Below are 23,907 nucleotides of genomic sequence, written 5' to 3' on the forward strand. Positions count from 1 at the left end.
ATTGCCATACAAATGTGGTATCAGCATAAAATCCTTAACAAAAATTTCTACTTAAAAATACTTAATATATGCAACCTTCTCTAAATCCACACACAACTACTGATGCAAAAATAAACTCACAAGTAAGAAAATTTGGGAATAAAAAAGATTTTAGTTAGGCATAGTAACGCTGAAAGACTGCTACCAACAGGAGGATGATATAAAAGAACGCTGACCAAAGACTTTGAGAAGTTACACTGAGTATATTAAACATGATACTGCAATAAAAGTTTAATTCTGAAATACAAGTTTAATTAGTTTTGTGTGGTTTAGAATCTTGAATTAGAAGCCTTACCCTCTTCTGTCTATTTTTGTATCGCATCATCACAAGGAAATATTTTTTTTGTTTTGAATATCATAACAATATGGACTGTTTTCCAATAGTTTTAACAGTGCACTGCTGTCCCTTACTAGTATTTTAGACACTAGATAATTAGTATTACAGAAAAACATAGTAATCTACACAGTTCTGAAGGAGAAGGAATACTGTTATTTCAGTTTGCTAATGATGGCATGATTCTAAGTCTTAATTAAGACTCTCTCACCCATGGAAGTTCACATCTCTAATTCTCAACATGAAGTTTCTATCGATATTGATATTCCTATTGATATATCCTATTGATATATCCTATTCTATATTGATATGGAGTATAATTTAATTGTTATAATTTTCAAGCAGGTGCCCATATGACAATAGTAGAATTTCTTCAACACTAAGAAAGCTGATCACCGAAAAACAAAAATGACTCTTCTCCTCCAGGGACAATGAAGCAAGACATAACATGGTTAATCCAGGAAATGTTCCAACACGTGCAATAAGATTTTAATGTAATAGAATAAAAGGCAATAATGTTCCATGAGGACTGTACCTCCACTCTGCCGTGTTGAACAGGAGATATAATTTCTAGCATGCTCATTTCAAGAATGATGATGTATTACAAAGTTCAGAGGTTTTAAAAAAACAAAAACAAACCCCCCCCCCCCCAAAGTTTTGCCAAAAAGCTAGTATTCTGCCTTTGAAAACAGGAAGCAAAAAAAAAAAAAAATTATCACAGAAGAAGAATTGTCAATAAATACTTACTGAGAAATTGTATTGGTATCTAGGTCAACACAGCTAACGTCTGGTGGAGGGTCATAGAGATCAAAGTATCTTGAATCAATTCCCACTATAAACGGGCACGGTGCACTTAACACATCTGCCAGTGCCAAGGGACAGAGAGGGATATATGGGCAAGGCCAGTGGAAGGGAAATATCATCTTTGAAAATATGCAGAAACAAAAACATAGGTTAAACATGTATAATAATATAGTCTATGCAAGTATAACCCACACTTCACTAACTGCCACTTCAAAATTATTTAACATGGCAGATAATTATTACTGAAGATCCAGGTGCAGATTATTAAATAAAAACGCACTCATGTCTCTAAAATCCAGTTTGTTTAATTTGCAGGAAAAAGCTCTTCACATATAGTATAATAGACTGTATATAGCAGAGGTAGCAAAACAACGCTTAGTGAAGACAGGCAGGAAAATAACGTGCATTTCAAATTCTGCAAGAGAGAATACAGTGCTATTTGGCACAATCAGGAACTCACATTTAGTGCATTACGATGACCAAACAACATGCTCATTTACAATATTTACACACAAAGAACCAACAACGGTTACTCTCTCGTCTGTCTTTGTGCGATATCATTAGCAACATGATCTTTTCTCTCTAATGATCTTTATTTTTATTCTTATTTTTAAGTAACCTTTAAGCCTAACAGCACTACTACTGATCTTAGATTTTATCTAAAAAATTTTTCCACTTACAGGTGTATGATTAAAAAAAGTGCTTTACTTACAGAGACTAATGCCTCCGTCACACTAGTAAGGACAGAAGGTCGCAATGAATGGATGAGAATTTTATGTTCCGTCACAGCAAATACAAGTAGAGTTACTGCATTTTCAGGTCCTAAATTCTGAAGTAGTGTAGAAAACTTGCCCCCACTGTTACAGAATATAAACACACTGGTGAGTTACAAGGGACCATAAAAAAAAAGTTCAATAACAAGATAGAAAACAAGGCATTAGAGTGGGATTTTGTAACAGTAAATCTGCAAATCTTTCTTTTAAAGAAGATTGCGAGGCAGACTGCTTGGTACACTTCACTGTCCAGTGAAGAATGGTTACTTCCCAACAGTAAACACAATTCCTTGAGACTCTTCAATCGGTCTAGACTATTTTCAGGAGACGTGCATGATGATTGTTCTTTCTGAGAAGCAATTTACAGGGAGACAACATGTGTTTCTTTAATCATTCTCCTGCACTGAGACACGAAAGTTAAGACAGTCACAGAACTCCTTCAATTACCTTGCAATACAAAAGCTGCATTATCTTGGGAGCCCAGGTACCAACTCCTAGAAAGGGGATCTAACAATCTATATTCTGCCTCAAGAGCCACTAAAGTTATTCAAAAAAACACATAATACTGTTCATTAAGTATGTATCCTTGTCAGGGCGCAGGGCTAATCACATCAATAAACTTCAGATACACTAGCTATAAAAGGCACCAGACAAGGTAAGTTAATTTGCACAATTACAACTCAAAGTACCAAATCTTTTCTGCAATGTAAATCAGAATATATTCCACAATTAAACAGAAGATACTGCTACTTGCCTCAGGGGAAGGGGTGATGACACAGGTTGGCTAAGAATCAGGTTATCATGTGGAGATAGCTGGAAAAAGATTTTAAAATACATTCTTTTTATTCTGAACTTTAGAAATATTTATTAGAAATTACACAACTATAACAAAGAACACCTAAAAGTAAAACATAAACTAAGCCGAACCTTATATATCCCAGTTGTATAGCACCGTAAGAAGTGGTGTGTAAGGCTATGCATGAGTATCTTTTAGCAAAAAGCAGGCAAAGCACGATCTTCCTTTCTTGCTTAGAATTGAATACATTGCATATTCATAAAGAGGAATTTAAATTAGCTAATACTGCAAAAAATTGAATACATTAACTGCTGAAAAATGAAGCCTTCTGTATTTTCAGGGAAGTGAGGACCTATAGTTTGTACAGCTTTCAGGGGCCGGGGAGGATTCTTTTTGGATTTAGGGGGAAAAGAGATAAAATAAGGGATAAAATGCATGAAGGGGAGAGATGGCAGATCGTAATGTGAAGAAATATTTTCTTCAGAAGACATGAGAATTAGGCTCTTAGCTGGTAGAAACAGCTCAGCTTTGATAGAATCTTTAAAATTTACATTAGTTGAAGATTCAAGACAAAGATCTTACTAATTCACATTTCTTTCTTACAGTGATATGACATCAAGAGAAATCATTCATATATTCAGTATGATTCAAATGAGTACAAGAATACAGATACACAATCACAGGGCAATGGTAGGACAAGGGGTAATGGCTCTAAACCGAAAGAGGGTAGATGTTAGATTAGATATAAGGAAGAAATTCTTCACTGTGAGGGTGCTGAGGCACTGCAACAGGTTACCCAGAGAAGCTGTGGATGCCCCATCCCTGGAGGTGTTCAAGGCCAGGCTGGATGGGGCTTTGAGCAACCTGGTCTAGCAGAAGGTGTCCCCGCCCATGGCAGGGGGGTTGGAACCAGATGATCTTTAGGGTCCCTTCCAACCCAAACCATTCTGTGATTCTATGACTCAATTTACCAAAACTCAGCTGATGTTTTCAGCCATAGTAAATCCAAGGTAACAAGATACCAGTTAGCTTAATCTTCCCTGCTAAGTGGTCATGTATTTTCTATCTATTGTATAAAAGCACACATACAAGTAGCAGTAGTAATTCAGTAAGTCACAGTAACTTGTACAACTAAGCTGCAAGTTCAGACAACTTCTAATAACATTTCATTTTTGACTATGTTTCACCTTAGACCCCACTGCAGCTGACCAGGCAACAGAAGTCAGAAGACCAGATGAATTAGTAATACAAATGCTGAAGCACCAAGTCACCTAACACTGTGCCTGGACAGACACACAAAACACAGAACATAAGAGTCTACGCAATACTGCTTCAGTGACCGCCGAGGATGGCCACACCACTCTCCATGCTAGATTTGTCTTCAAGTAAGTCACCTTGTGGCAACCACCACCATTAGCTTGTTCAGTGAAAGAATTCAGGCCTCATTTTTTTCAGCCTGAGGTAACCTTCATAAACTACCCTCAGAAAGGAAGCATCAGCCTAATATCCTAGGACTTTTGTGTTTCAGTGAAAGCAGATAAACACAATCAAGCACCTACTCAAAGAGCATGTCTCCCTTAGGCAGAAGGGGCACTCACTGGCCCTGTTCTTCACAGGGAGAAACATATACTCGACGTGCTCTTGCAGTTTGCAGGTTGCTATTACATCATTAGAACGGGAACATCTGTGTAATAAGGGGATGTAGGACATGGAGAACGGCGTCTAAGCAGATTTTAGATCAGAAACAACCCGTCAACAACAGCAGCTGGAAACTGGCAATCGTGAACATTTCTGAGCATTTTACTAATGGCTGTAATTTCTTTGAAGCTTAAAAGTCAGACACACTCCATGTTCTGTCTCGCTTGTAACAGATGCTAAGAAGGATCTAAAAACGGGTTACACATCCAGACTGGCATACGTGTAGTTACTGAACTATATCAGGTCTCATTTTTAGAAAGCATATAGGCACTTGTGAGACATTCTACAGCAACACATACTCAGAAGGATTTGATATACTAATTATTTAGCAAAAGACTACCATGTTTTACATTAACAAGCTTCAGAGAGAAATTATTATTTCTTCAATGAAATGGAATCGTAAAAGCTTGTAATTTTCAAGAAAACAGGTATTTCCCACACTATTTTTGGGAAAACATCTTCGATAAAAATCACAGGTGATTGTATTCAGTGCAGTATCAAACACAACTCAAAAGACCCTGAAAGCAGCTTGAAGGAAGTACTTATTCAGAGATCTCACCTACCACTGCCTACTTTAAAAGCAGCGCTTTCTCCATCTATACTATCAGCTACTAAAGTTGTACCAACCTGACACATACAGCATTTTGAAAATAAGGTGTAACACTTCATTTCACATTCACTTACATCTAGGCCCTCAGACTTTGTTCTGGGATATACACCCACACATATTTTGACAGAGTTCCCTAAAAACTCAGATTAAAAAAAGTAAATGTTTTTGTCTAAACTCACTTATAGTTCTCTGTAAATGTATGTTTAGTGTTCCCTAGCACAAATATTTTATTGAACATGAATACAAGAAAAACCCCGAGATGTAAAAATACTGGGTTTTGAATTGAACCCAGTCATAACACCAGTGACAGAAGTGTCAGATACAGTTTCAGTATAACTGTTCTCCAGCCCCTTTTTAGTAACTGTAATAAATGCCACTTTAGAATATCCAAGTACACCAAGGAGGATCTTTAATATTCAATACATTCTATAAAGGCATAGCCCAAGATTGTATTTACTCTGAAAGACTTCAGTAGCATATGGGCTACTACATTAAGACCGAAAACTGTACAGGGCTCTCCGTATTTTATTTCATTCAAGTAGTAACAGAGAGTAACATCATTTTGTAACAACTTGTTCAAAACCACAGGATTGGTAGAATAACTACAAGAACAGAGATATCTTTTCTCAGCAATAAAATTTTAACATGTCTCTACCAGTTTTGCCTCCTAGGAGGAAAAAAAAGTGAAGATTTAATAACATTTCACTTAAGAAGTTTTTGAGATAGGGATTTCCTCTCTCCTACCAACAGTGAAATGGATGAAATTTCAAACAACAGGTAACCTAATCCTAGCAATTCTACCATTTCACTCACACCCAGTAAAATATGCTACGTCTGGCAGGTAGGACAGAATAAGGGTTATACTTGATAAAGTGTGCCTCTGTTGAATGTGCGTGGCTCTTGCAGTTTTCAGTAAGAGCTATCCATTATGTAGAAGACAGCACGAAGCCCTTTGGGAAAAGGGGTAATCACGAATACACTCGTCACATCTGGTTTTAATTTTGTTTATTTTACACTCAGCCTTCATACAGTAGCAAGAAGAAAACAGTTCAAAAGCTATTGCAAAAAAAAAAAATCAAACCAGATGCTGACTTTGAGTACTTTTTCATTAATTTCGATATACTCTGAAAAAAGCAATTAAGTTCTAAACTCACTAAACAGTATCTTCTAATATCTCACTGAAGTCCTTAACTAAACTGGAAACAAGTGTGAGAAATCTGTAAAAATTAAGTGTATGAATTTAGGGAAAAAATCCTGAACAACAAAAAAAAATTGAACATAAAAATCACATTTTCCATTTACTAACCTGTTCAACAGCTGTTTTGTCTTCACTTAAGAAGTAGCCATTAAGAAGAAATTTACACTTACCTGAACTAGAATTCTTGGCCTCTGAGGGGATGGAAAAGGAACTTTATGCATGAAATGGGAAATGTGTCTAGAGAAAAAGAAAAATACTGATTTAGTAGAAATTATAAGCTCAAACTGCTTTACCTCAAGACAAAGTTATTGCCAGTAAGAAAAATTATTATATAAAAATGGCACATACTTATTCAGAAGACAGAGAGCAAAAAAAAAAAAAAAAAACACCCAGCCCCCAAATCCTACAGGGATATTCTGTCCTTGAAAACCTATTTTTCTACTAGCAACAACCAAAATGGCAGGCCAGATTACCTTTCAGACGACAAGCATAGTTTGTGAGACTGAAAAATTACAAGGAGATTTTTTTTTTTTTTACTGTAAAGCAGAAATATTGATGTTTGAGTATCACAATACCATTTTACAATCCTTCTTCTGAGACGGGCTTGAAACAGCACTATACCTCAGAGACTAGCACTGGTTATTTGCAAAAAAATATTCACAGCTGAGTATCAAGGAGAGTCATTAAGTTCATCCATTTTCTTCACTTCCAAATACAAAATGTTATGTAAGATTTCTGATGAAAAAAGTGTTGCAGTTTTTCCATATATTACAGATACAGAAAAACATTTTTAAAATTTGAATAAGTTCTCAGTTTTATAAATTGATTAAACTTCCAAAAGTTCTAAAAGTGCAGGAGTTCTACATCATACATGCTTTCACATTAAAAGAAACTAGATGCAATCAGTAGAAACTCAGGAAGAAACAGGTAATCCATCATAAACTGCACACTATCGCACATACTTTACTGTAATTTCTGCAACTTTTACCATTGTTACGATGCAGCCAACAACCAAATTTTGAAGAAATTCAGAGAAACCCACACATAAGCATTGATTTATATAGAAGACTCGTTTTACATGTTTCTGATTCAAAGCTATACATTTCATACATATATTTCAACGTAGCTGCATATTATGCCATTAGATGTATGCAAAAAAAAAAACCCACCCCACATTTTTACTGTGTTTTTAATTTTGCGTACTTGTGCTAGGCTTAACTTTCTGTTGCAGTTTTATAATCACATAACTGGCATTAACCAGAAGCAGTCTTGTGCCTCCTCTTCACCGTTCCTCAAGTGACCTCCCTTGTGTCAGCATCAATGTCTGTGCAGCCACGTGGCAAGGAGAACAGGAGAGGAATCAGGCTGACAACGGATTTGGGGTTTTGTCTTTATTACCAGCGTATGAAGATGGTGGCAGAAATATGGAACATACAGCAAACATCAAGGGAAAAGGCCTGCTGCTTGCAGAAGCAGGGCTGACTGAAAATGTTCAGATACGCATGTATGGCACAGACAACCTTCATCATCACTAAAATAGCCGATGAAACTAGGCTAGACACTATATTAACTTCATGCAAGACAGTGTAGCTATATTTAAGTTATCCACAGTAAATTGACCGGTCAGTTTACAAACTGGAGAAATGAGAATAAGCAAATAAATCTGTAAAATCAAAATTGATAAAACATTTGTTATATTTACTTCTCATTTTATTCATTCCCAAAACTCAAAGACCAAAAACTAGTTCTCAGCTTAAAAAAAACCCAAAAATCTTTTCATTACTGGAAGTTTACACTATCAGAATTTTAAAACAAGTATAATAGATACAAAGTGGAATAATTAAGTGGATAAACAATCACAAAAAATGCTTAATCCACAAAGTCAAAGTCTCATAAAGCTTCAATATTGAAGTTTAATAAGAAAAAAAGACTGATGTGTAATAAAATAAAAAAGCAAATACTGCATTTGCAATCTGATGCATTAAAAAGTTTCATTAGCCTAGAAATGTTTAACAGTATTACATATCAATTACAGGTATCAACCACTTCCCGGATGTAAGGATTTCCTCTGCATTTTAAAATGTGAAATCCTTTGAGAAGGAAATTAAGTTTATTTATCACAAATAGAGGAGGATTACTAGTGCAAAAAATTCAATCTGCTCTATTATCTCTCATTACACAACAAATAGGCATTTAAAAAAATGCAAAACTACATATTTTAATCTCCTAACTAATGTATGCAACATTAAGAAAGGATTTATAATCTTGCTCCTCCTAATCACTACGCTAAAGGGTGCAAAGCTAATTAAAAAAGGCTTTCAGAGATACCTTTGCAGGCAATTAAATCACAAATAAAAATCCAGGCTTTTTCAGGAAGTAGGTAAAGATACATTTAATCAATGGAGAGAAGTGCTTAATCTAGTGTAGCCATTATATTTAATGTTCAATGACTAAAGTCGAAAGGATATTACAGGAAACTTTGAAGTAAAGAAAGCTCTCATCAACTGAAATTACTGTTACGAATTTTTGAAATTACTTACTTCTCAATGGGTAGGACATGCGGACCAGAAATGGAGTAACGATACAGAAAGGTAAGAAACTTCTTGAAAGCATCAAAGAAAGGCCAGTGAGAGAGCAGGCAGATGCATTTATTTGTTTGAACTGTTCTGCATGTCTCTGACTTTCCCTCAACAGCAGCTGCTAATCCCAGTTGAGATTTTTGTTTCTCTGTGAGATTCTCTTCAGGATACAGTTCATAAAACTGAATAGCAGCACCATATACCTGCAAACAACATAGTGGATTTGAAGTCAATAAATCTGCCTCAGTCTTCAAAGCAGTCTAACAAACCCCAAACATGCAAGGAAAATCAAGTCTATGTTACTGTTTGAAAATTACGTTAATGCACCACCTTTTGAAGGAATCTATTCCGGAATATTCTTATGGCTGTGAAAATCCAGACTGTCTATTATTTATTTAAAACACTTAATGTCGTATGAGAAAGAGTAATTTATGAAACGATTTAAGTGAGGGAAAAATAATGATGATACAGAGTACAACTACAGCCAACTGCTCATACAATTGCCTATTTTAGGAATCCTTCGTAAGCAACTCAAAGCAGTATTCCTCTGACATCCAATTTACTTTTTAGAACAAGTATATACATGCAAGGTTGTTTCCAGGCTTGCAATAAAAATAGTATACTTGCATGTATATGCAGTCAGAATTTTTATAGCTCTGTAGTTTCAAAGGCTAACAGGATTGGAAAGCAAAGGAGTACAGGTTTATAAGATCAACAGTCCAGCAGTGAAATAAATGCAAGTCACTCTTTAAAGTAGTCTTTGAATTAAGCCCAAATGAATAGATTCAAGTTTGCCTATGGAAATATGCATTATCATCATCCTGAAAAGATATATAACCAAATTTTTTAATTTAAATTATTAACAGTGATTTTTTTTTAAGCTTTTAAAATACCTTTTCTGCAGAAGCTCCAGTTAGTACAAATGTAGAAAAAACTGGGAGAGGGTATTTGCTGTTAGATGGCCAACATTCAATCGTTGCACCCATAGGCAGACAAAAAAGAGGCACAGATTCTGGTAATGGGAATGATTCATAATCTTCCTCGGGATACCTGCATATTAAACCTATAAAGGCAATTTGTAAAGAGGCAGTTACATAAGGAATAGCAGAAACATATTTGTAATAGCTCATTCCATAAAAACATGCCCAGAAAAAATAAGGTATGAGCATACACTAATTTCAGAAGATCAGTAAAAGAAAGTTGTAAATAATCAGGCGTAGCAAATAGCTGGAAAGGGGCAGCATGCTTCCAAGGCCTAAGGAGAAATCACCTGACTAAAACATTGGATTGAAGTCCTACTAACTGTTCTAGGAACTATTCATAACTAATTTATCTTTTTCCGTTTGCAGGTTTTGTGCATCTCAACTATTATCGTAACAGTTTGCATTCATCACTAGTATGAGTAAAGATTTAAAATTTAGTTGAAAAAAAGATAACCTGAATAACTGAGAAATAAGACTGACGTTTTCACTTATGGGAGCAATTAATTCTTGCCAACAAGTTTCCGGAAAAATCTGATGTTAGATATTAGATAGATTATTTTTTTTAGTATCAATAGAATCAAACCAATTAATTATGCTGATCCACCTCAGCTGAGGATTCAGCTAATGGGCTATCAGACTAATGTGTTTAGACTTAATTTTAAACATAGCTGTAAACCATGAAGTTCTGAAGCAGAGGCTCTTTAACATACAGGTCGTCAATTCCATCACAAGGCTGCAGCAATCTATCCTTTCTTATTGCCAACCCAGGGGAGTCATTCATGAGAATGAATATTGCGTGAAGGGATTTAGGATTTCTCTGCATTAGAGAACACAATCACTACACGTTTTTTTCTAATATACAGTGAAATATTAATAAGCAATAAAAACTGGTAGTCAAGAAGGGCAGTGGTTTCCTCCCACCCCCAAGAAGCAAGCTATACCAGATGTGGGGCCTTTTAAAATGTTTATTTATTTACAAATTTATTGTCCACCTTTTAGTTAGTCCTAAGCTACTGTTGTTTACAGAGAGCAGCATCTCAAAGGGATATAAGTGAATTAAAGCTTAAGGCTGAAACATGCTCATGACTTGCACTCAAACAAAATCAGGGTTTTAAAAAAAAAACAAAACACCAAAACCAAAAAACCAACACATTTCAGAGCCATAGCAAATCTACTTCTGTCTTATAAATAAAACAACAAAATAAAAATGATACACAATCCAAAAAATACTTATAGAGCTCAATGCCACTGATGTTCGGGGCAGTGTGGAAGTCTGCAGTATTCTTCAAAACATTTCTTAAAGAAAGTGATCATGAAAATCCATCCAAGGATTTTTGTGGTATTTTCTTCTGCATATACGTATATATACACACACCCTTAAGAGACAGTTATCAGCAACAAAAACAGAGGTGGGAGACACACAGGTTTGTAGAAACCTATCAGAACACAACTGAGCTTCCAATTAAAAGCAAATTTTAAAACAAAATAGTCATGCTACATAATTCTAAGGCTTATTTTAGGACATTATTTTAAAAGAATTCTTCAGGGAAAGATTCCTTTTTGGATAATGCCAAGACAGTGTCTTTGTCAAATAATTCTTCAATAAAAAAATGTGTTACATTCCAAATAAGCCTGTACATCCTGAATTGAAGATTAAAAAAAGCTAAATAGTAGTTACATACCAGCTTTATACGATATGGTGTTGGTTTTTGCCACAGACTTTTTATAACATAAATATACTGCTGAGCCCCACTGTAAAAAAAAAAAAAAGAAATTATTGGATTACGTGATGAAGTATAACACAAGGATGTAACAGAAGAGTGGAGGGAAACCTCCTCTTCCTTGCTTACAAAGAACGATAACATACACACAAAACCATAGAGCATTATGATATAGGAATTTTGGGCCTGCTACACTATCCTCTCTGCCAATGGCCACAAACAGATAACGGAAAGAAGAGTACTGTGTTAGCTCCGCACTAGCCGATCCATGGCAGGTACCGGTAACAGAACTGGTTTATAGACTGAAGCATGACATCTATAAATTCTTCTCTAAAACATTTGTTAACACAACTACAGAAATTTAAGTACAATTGACATCCATATAAATATTTAAACCTTTCTCCATTTTGTTAAACTTCTGGCTTAAATACCTATATAGACAGATATACATACATGCACACATTTATGTATATACACAGAGTGCAATGTTTCTGCTATTAACTAAATTTGTATATTACTTTAAGTTAATACTTAACAACTTTCTTTTGTGCCTGCATTTTTATTTTAATCATGCTAATCTTTAAGCCCAATTCCTTATTCAATCTGTGATTTCATAGTCTGTGAAACACTGCAACATAATGCCATAGTTTTTGCAGCTCCTAAGCAACAACTTCCTTTCTGGCATTGTTGACATTTTAAAATATTTTTGAAGTTCTCAATTTCTGGACATGGAAAAAAAAAAAAAGAACATGGAAAGCCACAGAATGGAAAAGACTGGCACCCTTTAAGGGCACACAAAGCTTTTAGGGATGGGAGAGAGACACAGCAATTGCTATAAGACAGCACTCCCATAACCCAGTCAATACAGGGACTGGTGGAACTGAAAAATCCATTTGTTAATGTCTACAGGCATTCAGTTAAAAACAAGTACAGATCAATTTTCATGATTTTTTTTGCATGATACTACTCACATATGCAGTCAGCATCCTCGTCAGCATGCTGACTTTTGAGGACCCTACAAAAGCCAGCATACAGGGCTGCAGATTCAATTAGGAGACACCTAAATACTAAGTTCTGCAAAACAAAGTGCTGTGACACCCGTGTATTTCAGCAGCTCTAGCTTTGCAACCATATTAAGCATTTAAACAGGCTTACAGTCAACAGCATCCAACATCGTTTACATGCAACTTCCTTCAGAGAAAAAGTTTGTGAAACTACTGAGGAGAATGACACTTATAAAATAGCATTGTACATAATAGGGGAGTTCAAAACAGAAGGCAGTTGTTAGACACAGAATTCCCATCACAACAGTCAAATCAGTGTCAGAAACAGTCACATCTGTGAAACCTCCAGTTATACACACGGTGACACAACCGGTTTAAAGGACTAATCCAAAGCTGCTCAAGTCAGCACTAAAAAGGCTATCTGCTCCAAGACTTCCAAAAAGACTTTGTTACAAACAGGAACAAAGAAATGTAATCCTCCAACTCTTCCAAGATTTCCTTTGTCTTTGGAGAGTGCTCGTCAAAATTTTTCACCAGGTACTCTGAGAACTGTCACAAATACTCCACAAACATTACATCATTGAATATCAAGTGTTCAAAATTTAGATTTTGAATCTTACCATACTATTATTAAGGTTCTTGTCAACCTTGCAGAACGTATGTGGAGGGGTTTCTCCTTTACTTGGTATGATTATACATATATCCGTAACAGCCAATGTGTTTTGTGTCATGTTTTCGGACGCTCTTCGGTAAGTGATGTACACTCTTTGCGATGAGGCACTGCCACTGATATTAGCAGGCCGACCATACGGAGTAGTTTGAATTATTTCACAACCTTGCTTCACTCTTTCTTTCCCATCATATAAAACCCTAGTTAAAATGGGATGAACAAAAGTCAGAAGGCACATAATTTTTTTTTAACACTATGAATACTAACACTATACTAAGAATTATAACTGAATAGTACTAGCTTAACAGCAGCTCTTGCCTCATCTGATCAAAACATTTTTACTGACAAGTTCAGGTCACATTTTATCAAACTACATTCTAACAGAAAAGCTTCATGATGAAACTATACCATTTTTTCTCACATATAATTGCTTTTAAGTGTATTGTTTACTGCAAAATAGTGTTATTTTCAATGCTATTAAAGATTCATTCCCTGATCCTAAGAACATCATACAACTCACCTCTTTTCAATCTGTATTAAATAGGCTAAGCATTTATCTCAACCAAAATATATACATTGAAAATTATAAACGGCTTTGAAAACTCCAAAATGCAAAGGATTACGCTTGTCACTAAAATCCACTCAGCATGCATTTTTCCTACCATACTGGGTTACAGCATGCTCAAGTCAAGAAATTCCTTCCTGTTTAGAGTTTGGCCTTATATTTAAAAAGTATGGCATTTCAACAAACCCCACTAGTCAAATAAAACTCCCAAAATCACTTACTGGAACAGAAAAACCACTCACCCCAAATCTGTAAGTGGCGGCTTATCCCTTCCTCGGCGATAACAAAGGTATATTTGCGGTCCTACAAGACTGCCATTATTAAGATCAGCAGACAGTCCTGAGGGAGTAACATCTATGCATTTATATCCCTGAGGAACTTCCTCCCCCAGCGATTTATTAATTACTGTTACATCTGTAATAGGTTCTTTTGGTTTAGCGATTTTATGGCAAGCATCATTGAAGTGGATTTCTTCCTCTAGTGGTTTTGAAATATCTGTTAATCCTGCGACAACAAAGTAGTCAGCAACACGAGCCCCTTTGTCTTCCATCTTCCATTACAAGACGTTATAACTGGTAAGAAAGAAATACATGTCAGTATTTTTAAAGGAAATTGCAAGATATCAGAAATAATAAAATTATTTTTAAAAACAGAAAATTTGCAATAATATAAATGAAAACACAACAAAAGAATACAAAAGAAATAGAGATCCGTCATCAGATCATGTAACATTTTTCATTTGTAACCATGATCTTTCCAATTTGGAATTCTGAGCCACAATCATGACAGTTAATTGTTAAATAAAAGAGCCAAAAAGTAGTTCTCATGTATTTTGCATATATCCTATTAGTGCACTCTATTCACCATGTCAATGGATCTTCTAAGGCATAATCTGCAATTCATTTGTTTCCTGAATATTAAACATATATGCAAAGGCTGTCTTGATTATTCTAAAGATACAACTGTAATTGCTGCCATGTCACCCTATGGGATTTTACAACTGATACCAAGGCCAGATCTTCTTGGGAGTATTTCCGTGGCTAAAAGTTGATACCATTTTATAGTGTCTTGGCGCTCAGATCCTTGATATGCAACCCATCCATAGCCAGCAATATACCAGCTTTTATACAAGGCATTTAAACCAAGTCAACTTCAATGGACTCCAGACCACTGTGAAACAAAAACATTCAAGACCACATGAAGTTTTTTTGTAATGAAAAGGAATACAGTCTTGCTGTTCCAGCCAAATTCTGCTGGGAAATTACATTCTTTCTTCCTGGAACATATTGATAAAACAAAAATCTTTACATATGAACTCTTTCTGTATAGTGTTTTTTTGCAGTGTTTGCTACCAGTGTTGTAAATTAACTTCAGCATAGGAGAAAGTAGTATTTGTAGGATGGAAAGATGGCCTTGCAAACAACGCAGTGCGCTACACATCAGGAGATTCAGTTTCCTCTTTGTCAGAGACTCTTGAATACCTTTGCAAGTCACTTAAACCCCGTATCTTATTTAATAGCTTGATTTGCAAATAAAGAAAATACTTTCTGCTCTTTCACGGAACAGTGAGAAATGGGCTAAAAATGTTTATCTAAGTCACCCACATGTGCTGGAACCTCACTAAAGTAGCTTCAGGAAGTTTACTGTCACCAAGTTCCAGACTTTTTAAACCAGACAAGCTATTTAAGACTCCCTTTTGTTGAATGCATTTTGTTTGGGTGTAAAATTTTATTGTAAGAGAAAGTGTTACAACACAGGAGTTTCAAGAGCTTGCTAACATTCAGAAACTCAACAAACAGAATTTCGAACAGTTTGAATGGCTGGTGAAAGACTTCAGTTTTCATGCCACTTTTATTCCGGTTGCTTTATCTCCCTTTACTTTTTGCTCTAGGTAGCAAGTATGAAGCTTTATCAAACTTCGTACCATTGGGATTCTTGGATTTTACCAATAAATCTTTGTTAAAACAAGCAAAATAAATTTGGACATCTCTCTCAGGTAATTGGGGAAATTACGTCCTAAGTTGATACTGTGCATTTACTCAAATTGTTCCAAGCTGACCTCAGACTTCCAGCACCAGTCCCTGCTCAAGAAGGAAGAATGTCAGCCTGTGCCTGATCACCACGACCAACCTCAGCTACCGGTGCAAGAAAGCTAATTCCATCTTCCTGCTCTTACTTCGTAGGTTGGTTGTATTTTGCTGGAGTAACTGACTTGACTAGCTTCTAAAGTTGCAAGGAAATGAGTAACAGTTTTTATTTTAAGGTTATTTGCATTATTCAAGAAAACACCAAGAAAAACCCCCGAACTATCCAACCTTTCTTTCTGTATGGTTAATAAGCAATATAGGACACTTTGGAACACGATTACTGGGAAACAATCATCAACATATAGCAGTGTAACAGTTTGTAAATAACTGTTCAGCTTGTTTTCTGAGAGAACAGAGAATGCTGTTACAAAACTACAACTTAATTTAACCTAAATTCAGTTATTTAAAAAGCATCTGGGATACGTTACTCAATTAGCAGGACATGAGAGTAATAACTGCAAACTCAAACTTCTCCTTGAGTGATATAGCCAAAGACACACAAAATCAACCACTGCATTATGCTGCCTATTACTTCACTGTACATCTGGCTTCAGCAAAGCCAGAATAGGCTAGCAACAAACGCATGGAGGGAGAAAGAAGTTTCATAAAGCGTCTTTAACATAATACCAATCATTAACATCTTTTAGCCAACGCGACTAAAGTTTTAAATATTGTGTAACATTAACAATTCCCTGTAAAACTTACCTATGGTATGCTACATTTTAACTGTCATGACAACTTTCTATCTTTATCAGCCAGCACTCTAAACCAATGGATAAGCTGTAACAGTTTTTTTTTAAACCTACAATACACTGGGCAAGCATTTGCTTTTAAGTTTAAAAAAAAAAAAATTAAAAATCAGAGCATAAGCAGTTGCTTTTAAAAAGTTGTATCGTTTGAAAATGCATGAGAAATATAGAAAGAAAAAAATTAATACTTCATAACATAGCTTCAGATAGAAGCTATGGTCAAAGACTGCTCAGAAGATAGAGGGGAATATATATAAACCCCAAACTATTCCTCAAGAACTGCTGAGGAAGAAAGGGCTGGCTAAGTAAAAGCTACCAACCAGGCAATTTAAACTCAGCGCTAGCCCCATCACCAGCTCTGGCGCAAAAGTTTTCCATTAAAAGACTCGCGAAGACAGAAGGTGGACTGAAAGCCGGCTAAGTCTTGCACTGGTGTGTGTGAAAAATGCTCCGTAACCACAGGCTCAGTACACAGCAGCAGTAACACTACAAAACTGAACTTTGCCTTAAGAATTCCGAGTTAGAAAAATATTATTTTTTATTGTTTTGTTCTTTTTCTCATTAGCATTATTTCACAAAACGACACCAATTTCTGGAGTGCTTCACAATGCCTTTTAAGTTGAAAAGAAAACAATATTTTAGTAAACAAAAATTACACAAACTATGACTGTTAAAACTGCAAGTACGCCTTATAACTTCAGTGTATTAGCAGCACACTATTCCAGTTTAATTAGCCAAGACAGCACTACAAATAAACAGAAAGCTATATATACACATTATACTGAAGAATCATACCTGCCTCACAATTTAAGCCTCACTATTAATTTTTTCATATTAAGCTTACACCAAAAGTCTTAAATTCAAACATTCGTTTATTCCCAAAAGCACTTCCAAGAAAAACTGGGACAAGCTCTCCTCCTTTAGAGGCAGTTAAAATTAGAATCCCCTACATACAAACACCTGCTATCACACAAATTTGCTTCCTAAGGTTATAGCAAGTAATAAACAAGTCAGCAAGACTTTCATAATTTAATGCAGCTTTTACAGAAGGGAGAAAAAAAAGGCCTAGCTGATCATGCATCATCTCTTCAGATCTTTGCCTTCTGATACAAAGGCTTGCAGCTAAAAATGGGATAAAATGCAGAAGATATCAAACAATTCAGTGGTATTTTATTCAAGCCAACTCAGACTTTATTGGAGCTACTGTGATACTCACATTTTCAACACCTGTTTATTGTGAGAGCATATTTATCCAAAGTTTATGTTAACAGACCCCAGAAAAAAGGTGTATAATGCAAGCTAATTCAGTGACAAATAATGATTCCGTGAAAAGCAATTTCACATCAACTGATGAATCTGAATAATTTCTGTAGAAACTCTTGCCATGAAGGTACTCCAAAGCATGTTATAATTATATACATCACACAGTACTGCAAGTCAGCTTCCAGGAAAAAACCCACAACAGAAAGTCACACTGCACAAAAGCGTTGCTCGAAGCAGCAGGTCCCAGGCGAAATTCAACACTAACAGTGCCACCCTGAGAAGCAGCTACTGTTGCTTCTCTACACTTCAGGCACCTGGCGACGAAAGGCTGCGCTTGGAAGACAACGCCATGGGATCAGGAACATAACCTCTTACAAAAGCCCCTGGAAACAAGTGCAATATATGGTCTTTGAGCCATCTCACGACAATCATTTTTAACGGACCACATATAATTAATACCACTATAAATTAAACACCATAAGCATTAGTAAGAAACAAAATATCCTTGTAAATAGCGAACTGACTTGTAAGAACATATTAAAAACACACACGGACTTTGCAGATCATGACTACATAAATGTGGGAGAAAAGAGGGCTTTTTGCCATTTCTAAAGATATGGGAACAGGGGAAACAATCAGATAATCCTGCCACAGATGCATAAACTATTAGATTGATTACTTTGCTGAAAGACAAAGGGTAAACTCAGTTTCATTGTTTATTCAATTTAATTTTTTAAAATCATCGTATTTCTTCATAAATGTTCAGGAAATACTAATTAATAATTCTCGCTCTCTTTCACCGCTGTTGGAATTCACACATGCCAGCATTTTAGCAACTGTGCAAAAGAGATTAATCTGAAAAATTAGCTTTGCGATCTAACACTATAGATCTATTGCTAGTGTTAAAAGAGAACCAGTCGACTGCAAAGTGCAAACCAATCTGCTATTACAAGAAAGATGATCAGGAGGTTTACAGGAGTTCCACGTCGCTGACCCTTTTGTGATAAAATACCAGTGGAACTTAGATCTAACCCTGAATTCAGAAAGCAGAGCATATATGCTAACTTATTTCGCTTCCAACAAAGTTTTTTTTCCTATCTGCAACTCCCATATAGAAAGCAAACAAAAACTGAAAGGCATGATTTTATACCAGCTCACATATTTTCAGATAAAACAACTAAATCAGTGTCCAAGCTTTTTGACCAGATCACATTTTTCATTCAAATACTATAAGAAGGAAATACACATCAGCTTTTTCCTCACCACATGACCAGAACTAATGCAAATATGCCATATATTCCATCTGTGCAGCAGCAACAGGCGTGATGCTTCACGAAGTACAGAGTTTACTATCGATGCACTACACCATTTCCAAGGAAAAAGATACTGGTGTAATTCATACAACCTGCTCCTACCCACAGGCTTTTGTAGAGGTAACTTGTAAGTGGGCTGCAGACCAGAAGAACTGCTCTAGCAGTGCCAGCTTCTTTCCAGGAGCCAGCTTTCCCAGACAGCAGAAAGGGTTTACTTGTGTGCTTCTTGCATGTGAAGAGATACATGACCTGTGAGAGACAGCAGTAAGGACCATCTGACCCCATTAGAACGCTTTTGCCAGTCCACCTCTGGCAGACACAAACACAACTGCCTTGTAATCTTTTAATCTTCCTTGTCTTCATTCCCATTCCTTCCTGCATTTTCCTTTGAGAATATTAAATCCCTTATTAATTTGAGTTCCTTGTTAGGTCCATTAGCTGTCTAAAGCAGGTGACATTTTACTTTGTTAGCCTGACTCCAAAGAGATGTTCCATTTATAAACAAGGAACGAAGTGGAGGTTGGAAACCAGTGCAGGGCTCTGCAACACATGTTTTTTAAAACAGTTCAAAGCGTTATTAAAAATGGTGATTTTTTTTTTTTTTAAAAGCATTCATCACATAATCATATTCCAAGAACTTCCTTCCTTTGAAGGCACATGAAGAGTAAACAAACAGAAAGACAAATCAGTGACCGATTTTTAAACGTTGCCAGTGAAGTTCTAACAGCCCCTAGCATTTCAGTCTCATATGCATACTGCTGCATTATCCTGTTGAAGTATGCTGCCAAAGCACAGAAATGCGGCAGCTAGTCATGCAAGAGCAGAATGAAGTTAACTGGATCAGTCAGTCCTGCTATGGCTACTCAGAACCATTTCTCAGCCATGACACCGCACAAATCACATGAGAGCTCAACAGTCTAGAGACATGTGAACAACTGCAGCTACCCAGGGAAAAACCTTCACCCCACCCTTGTACTTCCAAAGTTGCCTGACAAAAATGACAGACAAGCCTTTTTCCTCAGTATTTTCCTCACAGCAAGCAAACAATCCTGGGAACAAAGCAGAAGCACCTCAAATATCACAGGAATTCCCTCAAGTCAGAACACAAATCTTTTGAAAACTCTTTCAAGGCATTCCCTACCTTCTCATCAGGGCATTGCTTCTACAGTTTGCCTCTCTTGCTGCTAGCCTGGCTTTAACACAGACGTCTTGTTAAAGTTTCATCCCCTATAGAAACAGTAAAAAAAAAAATTAAACAATGTACACATTTGTTGAAACGTACGCTTACTGCACACTCCACTGCACCAGTCACGTTAAATGAACATTGTGAATTGTTGTAGGACTCGCTTGCTAAGACAAGGTTACATGTCACTTAACTATTAAAAAAGTATATGAAACCAGATTTTAAACTTAAGAAACAAAATATCAAGTTTTATGCTGCAGTGATATTTTAAGAATGTAAACAACATTTAATGCTTTAAAAAACCAAAATAAATCAAAGAATGGTTGAGCCAGCCACTTCAAATTATTTCAACTCTTCCACTATTTTCTGATGATAAATAACTTCCATGTCTATTCATAGGTGTTTGCCAGCTATGAAAGTGCTCTTTTAGTTCAATGACCTTTCAAAGCCTACTTCAAAACATTGTTCCTCTTTGCAAGATTCTGATATTTAAGCAGATCCTTCTTACTCCACAATCAACAACATACGTGTACTCTTCCCTCTAGCCACTTTATTCCAATTCCCCAGTCTTGCAGCTAGCGTTATGGTCTTCTTGCCATTTACTGTCACAATTCACTGGTTTTCTTCAGATACGGTAAACACTAGGACGACCCCTTTTAAACGTTGGTGTGACCACAGACAGCTTGAGCTTGTGTTTTACACTGAGGCACACGCGGGCCAGGCAGCCTGTGCTGCGTTTAAGGATTTTGAAGCAAGAGCTTTCCATCACAGGACTGAGGAGGATACCTCACTAGAGACGCTCTCAGACTTCAATCTCCCAGAACGACTCATTAGCATCACCGAGGCTGTAGTCAAAAATAAACTTCGTCTAAATGAGGCTTCTATTTGCCAAGACTTGGAGAACACTCTTAGAACATTACTGTGAGAAGACTTCAGAAAACAAAGTGTAACATAAGCAAGGCTGGGAAGAAAGACATGTCAGGAAGGTTTATGCAAACCATGAAAGACTTGCTTCCATTCCTGAAGTGGAAAAATTTGGGAAAAAACCTACACTAATTACAGTATATTTTTAGAATTGTATTTACTATATTATTTAGTATTATAGAATTATATTTTGGGGAGCACAAAGTTCAAGGTTCTGTTCATAACCCCGGTGTCCCAGACAACTTATTTCAGATCACACAGAAGCCATCAGCACTGTCAGTTCATTACTCCAACAGCAAGGAGCGGGGGGGTCACAGCCCAGAGGGCCCATCCAGCCCCTGGGGCAAGTCTTCCTAGTCCACACAGCGCTATGGACTAGGACCAGTTAAAGTCAGCTGCTCTCTGGTAACTGACTTTGAACATTTTTACACAAGACTACGAAGAGAGCACGCAGCAGTAACACTACATATTTTTGTCCAATGACCTCGTCTGTAATATAAAGTTTCCAGGAGTGTCAGAAATTATAGTTTTAGGGATCAGCTGCGGACATCAAGCACAGTTGCAAGAAGTCTAAGAAATAAGCAGCATTAACACATGAATGATTTCCCTATGGACACTTCAAAAACCATCTTTCCTAGTCAACTATCTGGAAGGACAATGAGGAGAGTTAAAGGAAAGAAAAATAACAATATACATTTATGTATCACAAGGATCACAGCAAGAACCGCTGCCAGTGTACTTGCAGCGTTATTTCATAGTACCTGCAGCTTGTAGAACATATTTACAACCAGTTTGTTGTCCTCCCTCTATCAAGTAAAAGATCTACTTGTTCAAGAAACAAGGTGCAAAGGACCTACGTTATTGCCCCAATACAACCAGAACTTCTCACAGCATTATTATTTTTTAGTAGGACATTGCCTATACTTTTTCTTCACATTTCCTACTACTGCAGTTAAACAAAGGACAGCAACAGAGAAAGTTGCTAACAATTAAGGCTCAAGTGATCAATCGCATTACTTTTTAGACCCTATTGCATACATCTGCACCCCATAACGTTAGACAACACAGTAATTAACAACAAGCCATTAGCCTCCACTAAGCTCCCTTTGGTGCTGCATCAATAATGGCACTAGTGCTAAAGAAACATATTGGCATATATATAAAAAAACCAACCAAACAAACAAGAAAAACCCCAACATTGTTCTGCCCCTACATCCCTAGACCAGAATCGCTATCAAGTTTTTTTGCAGGCCCATTCACAGTCACCTATACCAACTCATGGTTAACATACTCTCATTCAAACAGCAGAGGAGATAAATCAAAAGAGCTCACAAAACTTGGCAACAAAGGATCTCTTAAGAGGTGCCCAGGAAACAGAAAAGTGCTGGATAAGAGCGCAGGGACAGAACACAAGACTACGAGTTTGGGAGCAGAAAATAGGAATGCAGGCCAAGAACTGAGGGACAAGCAGATTTGTTCAGCAGTGTCTAGGAAGAAAGAAAAATTAGGCTTAAATTCAGAGGCTAATCTAGATTCAATGGGATCGCTGCAGTCCGTGAGCAAGAACTAGCCATCTAGAGTATCACAGCTTAGAGGAGGAAACAGAATCACTGGCAGAGAAGGCAGGACGGAACAGACTTCACCCTGAGGGAGAGAGCAGGCAGTTTCTACATCTTCTGTACTTTCCACCATCGCTCACTGAGTCTTCTATTTGTTTGTTCTTCATTGCTGTTTTCAGTCTCAATAAAATAAAACCATTCACTAAGAGGGTCTAACAAGGCACAGGCTGCTTAGATGCTCATTACAGTTGTGCCACAGTAAAATCCCATGATATTCAACCCTGACTACAAAAATTCAAGAAAGTGATGTTCAAGCACCCCACAAGATTCATGACAGAGACAAATCTTAACAAGGCCAGTTTTAAAACAACTTCCACTTTTCTCTCTAGATTACAGTATTTATGGCCAAAAAGCACAACCAAAGAATGGAAACAATTTCTGAAGTACAACTGCGTTTGTAGGGAGGGATGCAGAAAACAATTTATAGCACATGAGGGGGAGGGAAGCCAAGATAAGCACTATAAAATGTCAATATTACTTCACCCAAAACACAGTTCAGGAGGGCAGCTGGTCCATGTTTTTTGTACAACTACTTATTATACACCAACTTTTTAAAAGGAGAAGTCCCCCAAACAGAACATTCTGTTTTCTTTGGCACAGTCGATAAAGGCAAATGAAAGCAGCAAATCTTCCAATATTGAGCTTCAAACCCAAAATCTCTCACTGCAAATGTCAAAGTGCATCAACCAAGACTGACAGAAGCGGCCTGCTTTCACCCAGCCATGTTCGGACACACATGCCAACCTCAGTCTAGTTTGAAGCCATTCTCTACCCAAACTAAAATTTTGAATTCATGGGGTGCTAGCGGGAAAGACAGGTGGGAATTGTTGCTAACATTTTTTTTTGCTACATTTAAAAATAACTTTAATTGTGACTTAGAATATTTGACATTCTTTTTTTTCTGGCCAGCAAAAAATGTCATGTAAGGTAAGAAAACTGAACCCAGCCACACTGCAAATTATAGACACTGAGTGGATGACATGCATAGACTGCTA

General features: G+C 36.6%; 1 protein-coding gene across 7 annotated transcripts in view; it reads right to left on the reverse strand.

Moving 5' to 3' along the window:
- Window positions 1-23,907, reverse strand: part of DENND4A (DENN domain containing 4A) — a 58,027-nt gene that overhangs the window by 29,227 nt on the left and 4,893 nt on the right. For 4 of the 7 annotated variants that reach the window (XM_082321795.1, XM_082321794.1, XM_082321790.1 and 1 more), the window contains exons 2-11: window positions 20,328-20,413; window positions 14,017-14,346; window positions 13,160-13,409; window positions 11,497-11,566; window positions 9,725-9,894; window positions 8,793-9,034; window positions 6,423-6,489; window positions 2,705-2,763; window positions 1,890-2,034; window positions 1,121-1,296 (exon numbers count right to left, since the gene is read on the reverse strand). In XM_082321795.1, the coding sequence (XP_082177921.1) occupies window positions 1,121-1,296; window positions 1,890-2,034; window positions 2,705-2,763; window positions 6,423-6,489; window positions 8,793-9,034; window positions 9,725-9,894; window positions 11,497-11,566; window positions 13,160-13,409; window positions 14,017-14,324 (1,487 nt within the window). In that variant the 5' untranslated portion in view covers window positions 14,325-14,346; window positions 20,328-20,413. Of the gene's footprint in view, window positions 1-1,120; window positions 1,297-1,889; window positions 2,035-2,704; window positions 2,764-6,422; window positions 6,490-8,792; window positions 9,035-9,724; window positions 9,895-11,496; window positions 11,567-13,159; window positions 13,410-14,016; window positions 14,347-19,278; window positions 19,436-20,327; window positions 20,414-23,907 lie in introns of all 7 variants that reach the window. The other 3 variants (XM_082321792.1, XM_082321791.1, XM_082321793.1) reach the window with 3 other exon arrangements.

Source organism: Platalea leucorodia (assembly GCF_965183815.1).
Source record: "Platalea leucorodia genome assembly, chromosome: 9".
Taxonomy (NCBI): Eukaryota; Metazoa; Chordata; class Aves; order Pelecaniformes; family Threskiornithidae; genus Platalea; species Platalea leucorodia.